Source organism: Perca fluviatilis, chromosome 4 (genome assembly GCF_010015445.1).
Source record: "Perca fluviatilis chromosome 4, GENO_Pfluv_1.0, whole genome shotgun sequence".
NCBI lineage: Eukaryota > Metazoa > Chordata > Actinopteri > Perciformes > Percidae > Perca > Perca fluviatilis.
The window spans coordinates 23,569,136-23,585,917 of record NC_053115.1 but is presented as its reverse complement, the minus strand read 5'-3'; the positions used below and the strand labels follow the sequence as shown (position 1 = coordinate 23,585,917).

The 16,782-nt window shown below is 41.2% G+C and overlaps 1 protein-coding gene across 5 annotated transcripts in view; it reads right to left on the bottom strand.

Annotated features, from left to right (window-relative positions):
- tox2 (TOX high mobility group box family member 2) overlaps nt 1–14,316 on the bottom strand; it is a 94,012-nt gene extending 79,696 nt beyond the window's left edge. For 4 of the 5 annotated variants that reach the window (XM_039798562.1, XM_039798563.1, XM_039798566.1 and 1 more), the window contains exon 1: nt 13,660–14,024. In XM_039798562.1, the coding sequence (XP_039654496.1) occupies nt 13,660–13,752 (93 nt within the window). In that variant the 5' untranslated portion in view covers nt 13,753–14,024. The other variant, XM_039798564.1, reaches the window with a different exon arrangement.
- Between the last annotated feature and the right edge of the window lie 2,466 nt (nt 14,317–16,782).

Below are 16,782 nucleotides of genomic sequence, written 5' to 3'. Positions count from 1 at the left end.
CTACAGAAAATCTAATTCAATTGTAAAGGGATGTCAAGGATGCATACAGTGCACAACCAAGCTGCAGGAGTTACTACAAATTTGAAGCTGACGTACAAAGTCCTGACCCCGCAGCAGAAGGAGCGCGGCCTCTTTAAAGTGAAGAGAAAAGCAGAAATGTTATTGGAATGTGATAAAAGCTGGAAGCGTTGCTGAATGGTCAAGCACTGGCTCATGGATTGCCTCTCCATATCTACACTGCTTCACTCTCCAAGAGACACCTTTTTGGTCGAAACCCCGATACTTTGACAGACATGTAACCTCCAGAAACTGGACTGAGCTCTTGTTCAAACAGGTTAAAACGGCCCCTGCTTACATTTAGTGCTAAACTAAACATAGTGTTTGGTTCACACAAAAATGAAAATACAGGAGGGAAGGATGGTTTGCATCTCGTCTTCGCCTGATATGCCATTGGCTTCTTTAAGGGTTTTTGTTATCAATTACTGTAATCTATAATTTCATATTTCTATTGAAAACGTTTTGTTTTTTTAAAACACTTTGCTTTGCTTGTTTTGTCCAACCAACATTCCAAAACGCGCAAGCACATTTGATAAGCTGAGCCAGTGAATATTTGACATTTTTGCTTGATATATGGCTTAAACTAATGATCAGTGATCAAAATTGCTGGCAATTCGTTTTTTGTGGATCAACAGATTATTAATCAAAAAACCCTTTCAGCTTCCTTTAGCGTTGCCTAAACCTAACCATGACGTAACCCTCATAAAGCGCTCATACTGATGGTTTTGGACTGCAATGACAAAAAACCTTTGTCATTTAGCCGTGGGAACTTGTTGAAAACTACCGCGTGATTGGGCTGTGGTAGGAACACCGATGTTTGATGTTGGATGACGTTCTCTCTGCTGTAATGAAAATAACAGCGGGTGTGAGCAGGTGCATGAGCACAAATGAAAGTTAGAGCGGGTGTCCTGTGGGAAGGAGGACTCTGCCTTGGTTTGTGTGCATGTGTCAATGCTAACGTGTGGTACACATCAGCTATTCTATTAGTTTCTTTTTTCCTGTAAGTTTGCAGAATTGCTCTTCAGGCCTCTTTCTCTGTCTGCCGGATAAAGCTCTATCTCTGCATCTCCTCTTCCTCTCTGTCGGATGTTTGTTTTCTAGTTCTTTGCGCAAGCTGTAATAGTAGAAACCTACATCATTTTACAGCTTAACAGTATATCCCTAAGTCTGGGTTCACACAAACACGTTTACTGGCATCTTTTCACATTGAGTATCTAAGAAGGCACACACACACGGAAGAAAATCCTACGCCTTTATTGAGATATTCACATTCGACATAGGCAGGAGAGGCACATGAAAGCATTATGGCACTCAATCAATGCCCCGAAGGTGTATTGGCAGGCGTCTGTGCCTGTTCGCTCTATCTTTGCAGTTCCATTGAGGAGACTGAGGAGCCTTGTTTCCAGTGATACACAGCTTTTTGATTCACTTAGCAGGCTTTGTCATGCACATGTTGAATTAAGCTTCTGACTAAAAATCAACCGTGCAGCGTAAGTGCGCACGCGCGCACGCTGCAGCACCCGCAAAGCCGCAAACAGCCATTAGCAGGATAGTGGCAGACCCTGCTAATTAGCTCATCATCTCAACACCTCTCTCCCTCGCTCCATGGATCTGGTTGCAAAGTACACTTCCCAAAAGTGTCATGGTGTAATGAAAGCATCACGGCGCTGAACATACAAGTAGTTTTCCTTGTGCTCTCTGGGGACAAGAGGCGACACACAGGACTTGTAGTTTCCTCTATCGACTGTGTGACTAACATTAAAATAGCACCCGAAGAGGCTAAGTTGATTTGACAGGACAGGTACAAGGAAAAGCTATTATAACGCCATGCCAGGCTGATTTTGTAAGAACGGCTCGGCTGGGCAGCTCGATCCATTTGCAGATCAGGCAACAGTGGATCAGAGGGACATTTTTACACCACAAATAAAACACAACAACCTAACAGCTCACATTTATGGTTCTGAATTTATCTGCTGGTTCCTCCTTCTGCTTCTCTCTCCATCTCTCTTAGGGCGTTATCACACTGTTGTGTGACTGTTGAGAAATTGCAGTTATTATTCAACCTTAAAAATGTTTGAAATGAAACACTGAAATATCTCTTGAATGCAAACAGTACAGTACAATCTTGAACACAAATCTGAGAATATTTGAAAGTATTGTTTTTTTGTGGTTCATACTGCCCTGAGGTCATTCAAAGAAGAGGAAGATCACTGTGTACTTTGTGCATGCCAAAACAACCTCAAATGTCAATTACTGTTGGTCTTTACGCAGCTAAAAGGAAGTGATAACACAGTAGGTTTTCCTGACACTATCTTTTCATCTATTAGTCATTTTGGATGATATTTCATCACTTTGTTAAAATGCAAACTTTTGTTTCAGCCCTTGAACAGTTAACATCAATCGAAAAACAGATGTCTAGCGTAAACTAATAATAAACTGTAGACTGATCCTTCTTTAAGTGTATGTGAAAACATTTGCAGTTACGATTGCAGATTTATACCTCAGTCTATACTTTCTGCAGCAGCTGCAATGATACTTTCACCTTCTAATGTTTATTTTCTTGTGTGTGTCTTTGCGTATAATAAAGTTAGTCATTACTTTCAAATTAGAACGGCTGGTAACATCTGTTACATGTCAGTGTATGGACTGGTTACTTTGTGCTGTTGAGGAGCTGCTGAAAGACTCACACACTCTATATGGTAAACAGCAGTCTTGTACAGTTTCATATGTAGACTGGGACCAACAACTGGGGTTTACATGTGACTGTATATAAACATTATTACAAAGTCGGATTCTGCACCATGGCCTCATGGTTCGTGATATGGCACAGCCAGTGAAATGGCAAAGAAGCCAATTTACAGTTTATAACTCAACCACACATCAATAATAGAAGAAAAAAATAGATTACAGTAAATCCATGGTTCAAAAGCTGCATACCTTTGAAATGTCAAAGGGGAAACCACAATGGATAACTCATCTCAAAACTCATTTCAACTGCACAGTGCAAGCTGTATTACAAATATTCAACAGCCTACTGTTCCCTCCAGGTATTTTTCAGCAAAACACTCTATACATTTTCATTTGGGAAAAAAAGGGAATGTATTTTTTCACTGGCAAGCAGCCAAACCAATTTAATTGCATTCCAAATGGGCGCAATCTCCATGTAGCAACCAACCGTGTTGTATTTCTCAAACTTCAACAAGCTCCTTGACTTTCTCAGAGTAATTGAAATCTTCCACTCTTACACCCTCGTCGTTATGCAGAGCAGCAGAAAGTACAACAAACCAAACCACAAGGAACAAGGAGATCTGGCTCTAGGAATGAGCAGCTTTAGCCAATTTGTAACTTCATCAGCACATATTGATATAGTTTCTCTAAAGTCAATTAAAAGAATATTAGGTGGTGTGTATCTAGAAAGAACTAACGCCTTTCTCCTGCCAAGAAGCTGGTGATTACCCATGACCGGTGTCAGCAGAATTCTGTCAAAGTCTGATGAAAGGTCACCGCTTTTCATTTTGGCATCATTCTTCTAGCATTATAGCCATGTCCCAAAAACAAAGAAACTATTCTTTTAATGTGAAAATATTCATTCGGTACATATCTGAATGCAATGCTTCTGCATCTGAAAGATATCAAACTTTGCAAACAGCAGTCTTTGGTGCCAAGAGGTAACCTTTTAGTACAAATGAGCAGAACTGCAGTAATTATGAACACAACTCTGGATAACACGACTATTTGGAAATAAAAAAAAATAAAGTTTTCTTTCCATCACTACAGAGATTATGAATATATTTTCAATAAATGTTTCAGTGCTTTAAAAGCGCTTACTGCCAAATCGTTTCAAGAGCTTTTTTTTCTTCTTTTTCTTTTTTTTTTTTTACTGCAAAGACAAACTATAATCTCAGAGAGGTCCTCCCATCTACCCGGTGGGTAATTATAGGATGGCAGGCAAATAAATCATCCATCAAGAATGGCAGTAATGTGGACTTCTGCGCATACTACAACCCAGAATAAGGTCCTGAGGTGACCAAAGTATCAGGCATGGTATCAGTCACACGATGATGTGTTTGCTTCAGGAAGTCCTTATAACTGTGATGTTCAAGGCCTACAGAAACCCCCCCCAAAAAGGTAATCTTCCTGTCTAGATGGAATAAAAAAAGAGAAAATAAATAAATGTAAACGATTTAAAATGGGAGATCTTTTAAGTAATTATCCCGCTATTTATGCACACACCCACACATCTCTCTCTCTCTCTCTCTCTCTCTCTCTCTTTTTTTTTTTTCTCTTCTCTCTCTCTCTGAATGTGTCTGAGAGCCCAGCCACATGCCAGTGCCTTTGTGTCAAAGATTAAATGAAACCAGGAGTGCCAGCAATGCTGTGTTTGCACAGTGAACACACTTGCTTTCAGCTGCACCAACACATCGCATACCAATCAACATACTAAAACATACCTCAAGCAGCTACTGTAGATCCATAATCAATATGATACAAAATTTCTAAATGTAAAGTTAATTGTACTATCAGGTTCCTGTACATGTTACTGAAGCAGTATTCTGTGTGTGTGTGTGTGTGTGTGTGTGTGTGTGTGTGTGTGTGTGTGTGTGTGTGTGTGTGTGTGTGTGTGTGTGTGTGTGTGTGTGTGTGTGTGTGTGTGTGTGTGTGCGTGTGTTTAGATGTTAAAAGTATACCGTAACAGATTCAGCATAGGCAAAGAAAAAGAAAAATGCAATTACATCTAGATTTAAGTATAGGGTGCAGTTCTTCTATTAAGTGCTCCTATTTGACGCTCTTATTTGATGTTATCTTGAAGTAGCAAAAACTGACTATCCACACACAGCGAATGGAATTCCTGGAAAGTTAAGCAAAGCTACAATGAAAATATTATGAACAAAGCCCAAAAGTGCCAGAGGTGGTTTACTAGAGTGAGGCAAAAAAAAAAAAACAGGCCTAGGGGGACTGTGGGTTTGTAGTGATAGGGAGGGGACTCTCTCTCATATATACACACACACACACACACACACACACACACACACACACACAAAACACACACACACACACACACACACACACACGGACTTGGCTCAGAGCAGCACAGAGACAAACGGCACACGGCAGAGGACCAATCCTTGGTGGCCCAACCAGCTAACTTCCTGTGCAATCCTGAAGTAACTCAAACGTGATCTATACATCACATGTGACACTAGTTTCAAAACTTTTCACTTAAGGGCTGATTTTGCGTTGAGGTTAGTCACACATTTGACATTTTTTTTTCCTGTGTTAAAAGAGCAGGGCTTCTAAAGTCACTGTGACAATTAGAGAAGGAAGCAACTAGACAATGTTAAACCAAAAGTCTAAACGCTTACTTTTATTTTTAATAAATCTTACTAATATACACGTCCCAACCAGAAATCTTTCCAAAATTGTGACATACTATAAAGTACATTAACCACTACTGCAAAGGGTCGGCCTGTTGATTGGTCAACAACACACCATTATTTATGTGGTCTGTATGCTAACACGTGTGCGCTTGTGTTTATTTATGCTATGCGAGCGCAGACATGCTTGCATTTGCATTTATGAGTGTGTCTACCTGTGAGAGTGTGTGTACTCAGTGGACCCATGGTCTCTAAGTGTGGGCCTGAACCAGCTATCTCCAGTTCTGTTTGCACAGGACATGCCTCAGGAAGCTAAGACAACTGTTCATGTTTGCCCATGTTGCGAACCCCTCTTAATACACCCGACAGCTGCATTCATAGACGGCGCAGATGCTATGTTTATCAGTGTTTTTATACATATATCCTATGGAATCTGTTGGATCACGCCATCCTCGCCGACCTTCTCTGAGGAAACGCCCATCAGGAGTGGAGCCAGAGGATTGAAATGCCAACAAATAAACCGCATGCCATGTTGCAACTCTGACAGGCAAATTATCTGTGCTTTTTAATATAATCTAATACGTTATAACCTGTACCTGAATCAGCTGTCAGTCTACCATTTAATACAGCAAACCTGCCTTATAACAAGGACTGAGTCAACAGTGGGAGCGATGAAAGATGCCATGTCCCACAAAAAGCAGAATTTCCAATCATACATTTTGATGGGTGATTTGGTGCCTTCACAGACCTACTCAAAATTGACTTAACACTGTCCCTCCCAATCCTGTGATAGCTAGATCTTATCTTCCAAGTCCACAACTTGTTAAATCTTCCCCACTCTGATCTGTCAACAAGACCCCCCCCCCCCCTTTTCCTTCACTCCTTCCTTTCCTTCGTGTTTCATTTCCTGCTATTAGACTGAACAGCAGTCTCATACCATTTCACATAGTGTACTGAAAAAAAATCCTAAAAGTACCAGAACATAGGCACTAACAAACCATTCCCAGAGTGACGAAATGAAAAACAAATTGTTGGGTGAACTGTGAGATCTTTGCAGAGTGGCGAGTGTGAAAGTCAGAGATGATGAGCCCTGTCTGTGCTTATGTGAAATGTTGATATGGTTTTCTCATACAATGATTACGCTAATTTATGTACCAAAGCCTGCTTTACACAAATCTGCCAAGGCCAATAACTGCACTCATAATCTCCAGCATCTAGAATAATCACTTTGTGGTCTATTTGTTTATGAATGAAATGAAGCAATTATCCTAATGAAGATCAGCTTTCTCGCTCTGGGAATTGCATTTCGACACACTGAAAATGTTCTGTCTTTGTTGCATCCGTCTTAGCTGTGTTGATACCTTAAAACTGTGAAACAATAGGAACACCAAAAGTGTTAGTGTATGATAATTAAGGACACGCAGTTCACAGCAGGGATGCTGAAACTGTTGCAAAAAAGAGCTGCGCACTTCCTGACCTACAGTCTAAACCACATGCATGTGGATGATGCTAAATGTCTGCATCAACATTAAGTTTGGTTGTTGCCCTTGGTGAACCAAACATGCATGTATAAAGTTGCATAACAGAGGGTCACAGTGTTAATATTGAATCTGGCTTATTGTTATATAATAACAAAAACAGAGCCTATGCAACAACTTTGTGATATATCCTCTTGCTGCTAAATATGTTTACCATACTTATCTCTATTGAAGCATGTTATCCTGTATTTACTTTATAGAAATATCAAGGCTCTCAAATGGAAAACATTACTGAAAGGGTGGTATTATTTCCTATTTTTGTGCTGATAAAAAGAAAGTGAATCTGCTTTGAAATGCTACTGTAGCACAGTGAAATTCATATAGTTCACCATTCTCATGAGCAGGCAGAGTGTAGAGCAGAGCACAGAAATGGTTAAATAAATCACATGAAGCAGATGTCTCTCTCTCTCTCCTTCTTTTTCTCTCTTACACACACACACATTCATTAGTGAAATCCATCAATCAGCATTTCATGCAGTTTGGGTTTGAACCACACCAAATGCACTAAAACAATAAACGTCTGTCTTTCAAGTCGCTATCTGGACTGGAACACATCTGGTGGCACAGCTCATTTTGGTTTCCACATCGTTGAATGACATTACAGACTCAAGGGCAAGCTGAAAAATAAAGTACCCCTAAAATCTTTCTCCATTTTCACTCTATCTACAGCCCTTTCTCTCTTTACACACAACCCAAATCTACTTCCCCCCCCCTCCCTGCACAAACCAGCTAACCTCTCAAATGATATTCCACCACCCCATCCCCCAACCAATCAAGAACTGAATATAAAACAGCACAAGGAAACTGGGTGGTGGGGGGCAGACGGACAGGGAGAGAGGCAGAGGACAGGCTAGGCTATTGCTACTGAGGAACCAGTGGCCTCCTGAGGTGAAGACAGTTTAAAACACCTTGACACATTGAACTCCTCTACACAAGTCGAGGGGTTGAAACACACACCCAACATCCAGCTGAGGAGCCAGGAGTCAAGCTTGACTGTAGTATTTTGGTTTCAAGGGGCAGTGACGATAATTAGGGTTAATGTGATTTAATGAGGGGCACGAGTTGGGCCGGGGCCGGGCCGCTTCGATTGCCGTTCAACGTCAAAATTGGAATTACTCTGACATCTTGAGATGTGGCTGTGTTTCGCATTACGTTACAGACTGCCATGCATATCACCAAGCCTGAAAACTAATTGCTATCAGTCTGATGATTTCTTATAGTAAACTTACTTTCTGGTGGATAGACTGCAATGTGATAGCAGCATAGAAATGATTTGGATAGCAGTAGTATATCACAAAAGTATATTGGGAATATTTAAAAAAAAAAAAAAATGCACAGTCATGATTGAATTCTTGGCAGTTCCTACAATCAATCATCGACATAAATAGCCTGTTTCCATGGACCTAGGTGATTAAGTAGCTAACCAGGCAGGATAAACTATACTATCTATTTTCAGCCATACATGACTTATGACCCTCTTAACACCTCTAGTAGCTCTGAGTCATGTCTGGTCTAGATTATAAAGTACAGAGCAGAGCAACGGGAGAGCTGGAGAGAGTCTGGTTGAGGCTTTGCCACCTTCACTGTCCTGTAGGTTAAACAGAAGTCCACTGTGGTAAATCCCTGTTATGGACAGTACTGTATCCCCTCGCCTGTTCTCTATTACTCAATTGCCGTCCTGAAATTCCCTATAAAATCCTATGTGGGTGTAGCTGCAGAATACAAACTACAGTATCATTGATATTTTGGCACCAATGTGGAGATTTTTCCTATGTTGTTACAAAGGTGAATGAACATAAACAGATTAGAAGGCAGGTGAAGTTCTGTCTGCAACTCACGTATCCACAATCTATCCATCTAATTCTAAAAATGTTCTCAATATCCTGTATTTTCCTTTCTTGTGTTTAAAACAAGTGATCATAAATAGCGCAGTTTTTCTCATTCTGTAATAGTCTGTGCCCAGAACACAATCTAAGCCCCACTGCTCCAGAGAATAACACTTTAGCTACTTATCATTAACTCAAAGACACAATCAGCCCCAGGCGATCCGGCTTCCCTCCATAACCTTTTGACATTGCTGCTGGGAAGGTAAATGAGAGAAGAAGTTAGACGGAGAGAGGGGGAGAGGTGGGGAGAAAGAAAGACTTGGTTATGAATAGTGCCAGTATTTTATACAAAAAATAATGTTCATTCCATGACTGCATTTTATGTTATCTATTATTTGCTCTGAGTTAACTGCCTGGAACTGCATTAGAACAATAAACTCGACACTTTGAGTATTCACAGTTCCAGCAGCTTCAGACTGCGTTTCCCCCTCTGGTGTGCATTAGTGCCATGCATGGGTTAACATTTTCCCAGTGAGAACGGTTGGGATATTGCAACTCGGACTGGCCAGTCAGCAGAATGTTATGAATAGGCACAATGAAAAACCCCAAGTCCATGCTGTTGACCCAAGAATGCTTGCCTCCATGTAATTAACTTTTCTCTGTGTACAGAATGAGGTACTGCTGGAATAACTCTTTACTTTTTTCTGTTTCTATTACGGTCATGTTTTGAAGAGAGAGAGAGAGAGAGAGAGAGAGAGAGAGAGAGAGAGAGAGAGAGAGAGAGAGAAAGAAAGAAAAAAACACATTCTGAGAATTCAACATGGAAAATATTTTCGTCTGTCCATACTTTGAAGTATCCCATGACTAATACAGTGATTTGGATAGTGGTGGAAATGGAACGGACCACTAGAAAAGGGATGGTACGTGCTCTGCAAAAGCTCGCCTCATTGCTCTTTGGGTGGACAAATGCCATCAGCTTGTTACTTGCGCTCATATAAAGATGCACAATGAGGCATTACAAAGTATAACACGTGGGGGGAAACTCGATCAATGTATAAATGAGGGTCATCTTGTTAAACATGTTTCATACACCTCGCCTCAAGGTATAATAGCAATTAGGTATGCACTGCACACACACATGCACACATACAGTCAAACACAGTAATGCTTTTATTGAGATATCACTTCTCTGAGTACTGCACACACTGTGTATCAATAAAGTGTTTGCTCTGCACTGCGGTGAAAATGGCCTCAGCATATATAAATAACATACAGTAACTTGGAACAGACTGCAACTATGTGAAGAATAACATCTGCAAACCATTGGATTATAAACCTACAGAATAACTACAGTATAATTACTTGAGAGCCTCTCTCTTGGGCACCTTGTTGTTAGAGGGAAGAAGGATGAGGAGAAAGTGGAACAGCTACAGTAATCTATCCAACTTCATTTCACCGGAGTGATTCTGCCTTGGGGTATGCACAAGTCATAATGCATTTGACAAATAGTCTCTCGCTAAAACAGGCATTTGCGAAGAAGTGGCCTTCAGCACTGGTATACACAGCTGAGTGTACGCTGAACAAACAAGCCTCCCACTCTGTGAGGAAAGATACAGAGAGGCTTCAAAAAGATTAGGAGAAATCTTGGGCGAAAAGTAAAGATGACTCACGGTGATTGTGCAAGTGCAGGACAATGCAAGTTGGATGGAGTTGAGAAGAGCAACAGAGCCGTGGGGTTCATAGCAAAAATACAAATCGATGCTCCGCTCATGTGTTGTTCTTTGCATTGTTCTGGAATGTGGATGCACAGGTTGTTTCATCAAGGCATCGACAATGAAATCTAAAGAAGCACAATGGCGTCTTTGTCTTACATAATCTACTCATCGTTTTGTGTTTGAATTAGATTTGGGTTTTAAAAAGGAAATCAAAGCATAAAGTACATTCGACTCCTTTTGATTTATACATTCATGATTGTTACATACTGTATTCTGTTGATGTTTTATGTGTAATTGCAGGAAAGCCATTGTCTAAATTCAAAGGTCAAGTGCAATCATGGATTTGTGGTATTGACTTATCCTGTCAGTGTGATCCATATTCCTGGCAGGCATCAATCAGTCATCAGTCTGAATGTGGCTGAAAAGTTCTAACCAGTTTCAGCTTACACATTCTTTACGTTCCTCAATTCTTAACCCCTTCAGGTAGAAAGCATCATGAATACAGGCATGTGCGTGCACACACACACACACACACACACACACAGTCATTCTCACAAAGCCTAACAGTCAGTCTCACAAATAGATGTGTTTGAGTTCACACCACTAGAACAGGAAGTGCTGGGCTTTTATATATGGACTGTCCCACTTAGTGTTATGCTCACTTCCTGGTTAGTGTATTCAATGCTGTAAAGTAATGCATAACCACACTATTGAGTTTCAGACAAGCCATATATATATATTCTGGCTAGCTTAATGGAAATGATTGTAAATCAACACCTACCTTCCTGAAAAACTGCTCCTGCAAAATTCAGTGAGAATCATCTTTACAATTTCCTATGAAATATTCTCACCAAACCATTGAAATCATTCCTGCAATAGCTATAACTAACTACATAATGACTGTGAAAGACAAAACAATATCTTATTTTTTTAATCATCTTTGAAAGCTTCCCAGTTAACACCTGCTCACACAGTGCTACTTCAGGGGGTCAACTCCATCCAGCTCCTGAAATGAAACCGCTATAAAAGATGAACTATTGCCAAAACGTCATATAAAGCTCCCGTATCATTATTCAACAGTTATGTATAGTAGCTGCAGCACAGCACAGATAATGTGTCACTTTACATCTTAGTCACAGCTGTTACTTTAGTAATGACAATGTTAGACGATTCTGTCCTTGAAACCCAAACCTGCTTCGTACCGGGCCAACAACCTCTATACGCTCGCCGAATCATGATAACTAGTACAGTTCGTTGTGTCAACGCTAGAAGACCTGAGGCACGGCATTGGTCAGAGAGCCAGGTCTCATTGTGATCTTAAATATACATCCGCAGCAGCTACTGTGTGTGTGCCTATGTGTGTCAACTAGACTTAGCCAATATACACACACACTAACACACACACATACACACAATATTTTGCTAGTCCTCACATTTATAACTATAGCTTATTTAAGGTATGTTAGAGTTAAAGGCTTGACGTTGATGTTACAGTAGATTAGGGTTAGGGAATGGCTGCAGTCTCATGTATTGTAATTCAAACCTCACTGCACGTGAGTGTGGGTGTAACAGTGTGTGTCTGTGTGTGTTGTTCATGTATACAGGTGACTGTGTGTATGGACAGGGGAGATTAACAATTCAAATATTGTACTGTGCTACAGTATAATGTTTCACTTTGTCATCAGCAAATGTTAACTGCCTGCTGGCTTCCTTCCAGGTGCTAAGGCAAGCAAACCTATTTGAATGGCTGCGGGTATAATGCCTTCTTCTAGCTCTGCCAAATGTTTACACAAGTTTTACCCTGACCACATAAAACAAAACTAGCTTTGTTGCGTGTGACTTGTAATCTTGGACTATTTAGCAGTTTTGTAAATCTGTCATTTGTCTTAATACTAAACCTTTATCAGTGATGCATAGAGTCAGCACCGGTGTCCATGGAAATATTGGAGCAGTGGAAAAATAATTTATTTACAGTAGGCTCCATGACATTCAACAGAAATATCAATAACTGCATAATTTAGGAAACTTGACAGTATTTCCAAAAAGGGCTGATGCAAACTGATTTTGTCAAATGGAAGCATGTCGATAATACTGTTTTATTGCTGCCCACTTCAGTTTACCAATAAAAGTATCTGAAGTTCTAGTAATTGGATAACATTTCGCACTTGAAACCGCATGTGCATGTTTATAGGAACACAAAAAGCTGATAAATAAATTCCAATATTTCATCCCTTAGAATTTCAAACAACACCGGATGGTTTCTTTTATAGGTTGCTGATGAATAATTCATTCTTCAAAGTTACTATGTACGTACTGATGATATTAGGTGGATGCGCAAAAAGGTGTTAACCGAGCCTGCATAAATATGCTACTGTATATTCTTCATTGAAACACTTTTGTCGAGCAATGAGACAAAATAAGACAAATTAATATGCAGACTGGTCAGTTACAAGATGCACGATAGCCTATACACTGGCTTAGAGCATCACAAATGGCCCTGATCCATACCATGCTGTCACTATCACATTCAGACGCAATCTTGATAGTTGTTTATTGGACTAATTGTGCATTGACCCATGTGGGAACCTGTGTGGAGCAGATAAGATAGCGTGTTTCCGCAGTTAGTCCAGCATGGTTTAAACAGGGAAGATTTGGCCCGTTTACATATTTAGTTTTAAGAAGAAGAAAAAAGACACATGTTCAATTTGTGAGCATTCGCCAGTAGCTCCAGTGCGCTGGAGAGAGCGGTGCGCTCGGACTCAGCTCACAGGACAGCTACAGTAGGTACAACGTGCCTATACTTTATTCAGGTGAACACATTAGCAAATTCTAATTAAAGGAAAACCCGCGTGCACGAGTTAAGAACAGGTGTCATGCGTGCTTTTCTGCAGAGTTTAAAACAATCAGCACAGCATAAATGCAACAAAGTTCAGTGATAGTGTAGCTTATAGACTCATTTCAATCTAATTCATCCCGAGGGAAGTAAAAGTGCAGCACTCGTCTTCCTACACATTGCGCCTGCTCATATAGCTATATACGGCCCACCATGTGTAAGCAATGTAGGCTACTTGTGCGCGCGCGTGCATCATCACACCGAGTGCTGCACATCTGACCGACTATTAGCCCGTAAAGTAGAGATAATTGTTACCTTGTTGGCGTGGTAATAGTCCAAACCGGAGTCAGTCGGTAACGTACATGAACCCACGCTTGAAGGGGGAGCTGGATAAAATCTGACGTCCATCTCAGAGTCCGCAAGACTGACGGCATGAAAGCGTAGCTCCAAAAACCTGTGCGACTCTCTCTCTCTCTCTCTCTCTCTCTCTCTCTCTCTCTCTCTCTCTCTCTCTCTCTCTTTCCTGCACACACACACACACTCTTTTTCTCTCGCGTAGTCTATTAAACCGAACAAAAAGTAGAAGTAGCCTAGTAGTAGAAGAAGAAGAAGAAGAAGAAGAAGAAGAAGAGGAAGAGGACTGAGTCTCTCCTGTCGTTCACTATTCACACCCGTCCTGCACTTACTTCAGCACTATCTGGGCATTCAGCACGGTGATGCTCTGATATAACATCCCTATAAAGTTCACTTGGAGACAGGGGGAAAAAAAGAGGGGAGCTGCCCGCCTCAGTAATCACAAAAAGTGAACCGGTCACTGAAGTTGTCTGTCAACGAGCCGAGCCGAACCGAGCCGAGTCGTGCTGCAGGTAAAGATGCAGAATGGATCTTGTCGACGGTTTCTCCCAAAACGCCCCGTGCTCCGTTCCTGGTTTCCAGACGCGCTGGAGCTTTTGTCATGTGGGAGCGCTCCAATACATCCATGCGTTCATGTCCACACAGAGTGGCTGCTAGGCTGCGACCTCTACCGGTCACAGGAGGAACAGGCGGGTCAGACGGGATGGGAGGATTGAATGTGTGTGTGTGGGGGGGGGGACGACAATCATGTACTCCCAAACTGGGGTCAAGTCCCCTCCTAATTGGCGGGATAGTGTTTGCATGGTAGTCGCAACACAAATCTAAAGTTAATTTAACTCTAATCAGTCCGAAGTAGCCTATTCAAGTTATTTACCACAGTAAAAGGAGAAATGCCACACTGTGAAAATACTGCATTACACGTATAAGTATTGAATGTAATTGTCAATATATCAATATCAGATAATTATATATTATGTTGTGCGGTTGTACGATGCGGATAAAACATTTTTGTATCTCAAAAGCTATTTAAAGGGGGCATAGAATGCAAAACCGATTTTGCCTTGTCATAGTTGAATAACGACAGTTTGGTGGGTAAAGAGGACATACATAGAGCCTCAAAATCCCATTGACACCTCTTTCCTCTGCAAATCTCACAATTTGAAACTGCCTCTGAAAACAGGTAAATCTCAACGAACCACCGAGTTGACGGAGTCGGGTATGGCTGCAGCCTCGGGACCTCCCGTCTCCTCCCGGCTGGTGGCGTCCCGAGCTTCGACTTTTCAAAATAAAAGCTTGCGTCTGGTACGCTATGTCGTCGTACTTTGGTGTTTTTTAACTAAACAGTACGCAATCATGCTAATGAATACAATTATTTTTTCAGCAGATGTCTCAGTTACAACACGATTGGAGCTAGCAAAGCAGTCTCACAAAGCTATCTAGCTCAAATTGGCTGGCTGTCTAGAAATCTGTTGTTTTGTTTTTTGTAGGAAGAGCGAATTGCTCCACAATATTGCTGCGTTCCAGACACACTTTTTAGACCGTAAGTTACGACTTCAAGTCACGAGTTACGACTTGGTAGCATTCCAGGCAATGTCACCACAAACCCTTCTTGCTAGCGTTAGCGTTAGCTAGCAGCTACCTACCGTTGACGTTAGCTAGCACTAGCTGATACTAGCGATTTCTAATCGGCAACATATTTTGGGCTTCATTTAATAAACAACCTGTAGTAGTACACAATCGTATGTGTATTGTTTTGATTACAATGTGCGTAATTACAGACCTCGAAATTAAACCCTCTCATGTGATATGGCTTAAACAAACTAAACGCTGATGCAGTTTTAAATGTTTTATGATTTCAGAAAGGAAGAGGTTAACCAATATTTCATATTCATCCTAATCCTAATTAATCCTAAACATTAATAAAAAAATAAAGTAAAGTCATAGCAGGTTTCATCAAATAAACAACAAACGTTAACATCAGGGAGACAACATTAACATCCACAAATCTGCCAACTATAGACTATGTATGACTATCATTAATTTAAAAGTTTAAACGGCATTCAATTAATTGCATCATGCTCACTAACTTAATCGAGACTTCATTTAGAAAATAATTCACGATTTCATATTCTGAAAAGTTGAAGCTCGGGACTGCACCAGCCGGGAGGCTATGAGACGGGAGGTCTCCAGGCTGCAGCCATACACTCTTGAGTTGACGTCAACTCGGCGGCTCCTCCTTATTTGGCTCTAGTCTCTACCTTTGTCACGGCCCAACATTTACATAGGCTACACCGTCTTCTGAATAGGTCACGCAGATCTAAAAAATTTTATACATTGTTCGTCTGCTATTTCATCACTAAATTCACTTCTGAGACTTTTTTATGCAAGAAATCAACTATGTAGAGGTCAAATATGTGCCGTTTTACAAAAATTGATGTCTAATTGCAAATTATATCCGACTGTGTGTCGGAGTTCAGCGGACGGTGCTGCCTGGGTTGCTGCCTCGCCGCCTGGCCTGCCTTCCTTCACAGACCCCGGCCTGCTGTGAGCTAGCTGGAGCTCTGTCACGGCCGGCAGCCCGTGGCGCTTCAAATCCGCGCAAAGTCACCGTTTCTGGGTTACTGGACTACCAAACGGCGCTGCCCTGACAGAGCTCCAGGGCCTGCAGCTCCCCTCTTCGTGGCCGGTGTGTGTGAGTGAGAGCACGGTCAGCGACCTAGTTACGCCCGCAATCTCTTACCACAGGTTCCAGTTAATCTTATAATGGATATGTGTGTTGAGTTATTTAAACAAACGATCGGGGAAATAAACGCCTTTTGTCCGCAAGTGATCTGGACGGAGCTCTATCAATAAGAGCTAGCTAACCTCCTCCTAACGAGACCTCTGAAATTCACAAAAATGCATTAAATTGAAATCGGACAATTGTTAGCTAAGCTTTGTAAGACCTTAGGGTAGCTGTGATGTACATGCTGTGACGAAATTCATACTGTAAATATACTATAGTTATGCCGAAAGTGTACCCGGGGTCTGTGAAAGGACAGGCCAGGCGGCGAGGCAGCACCAGCCGCTGTCACGGAGCATGAA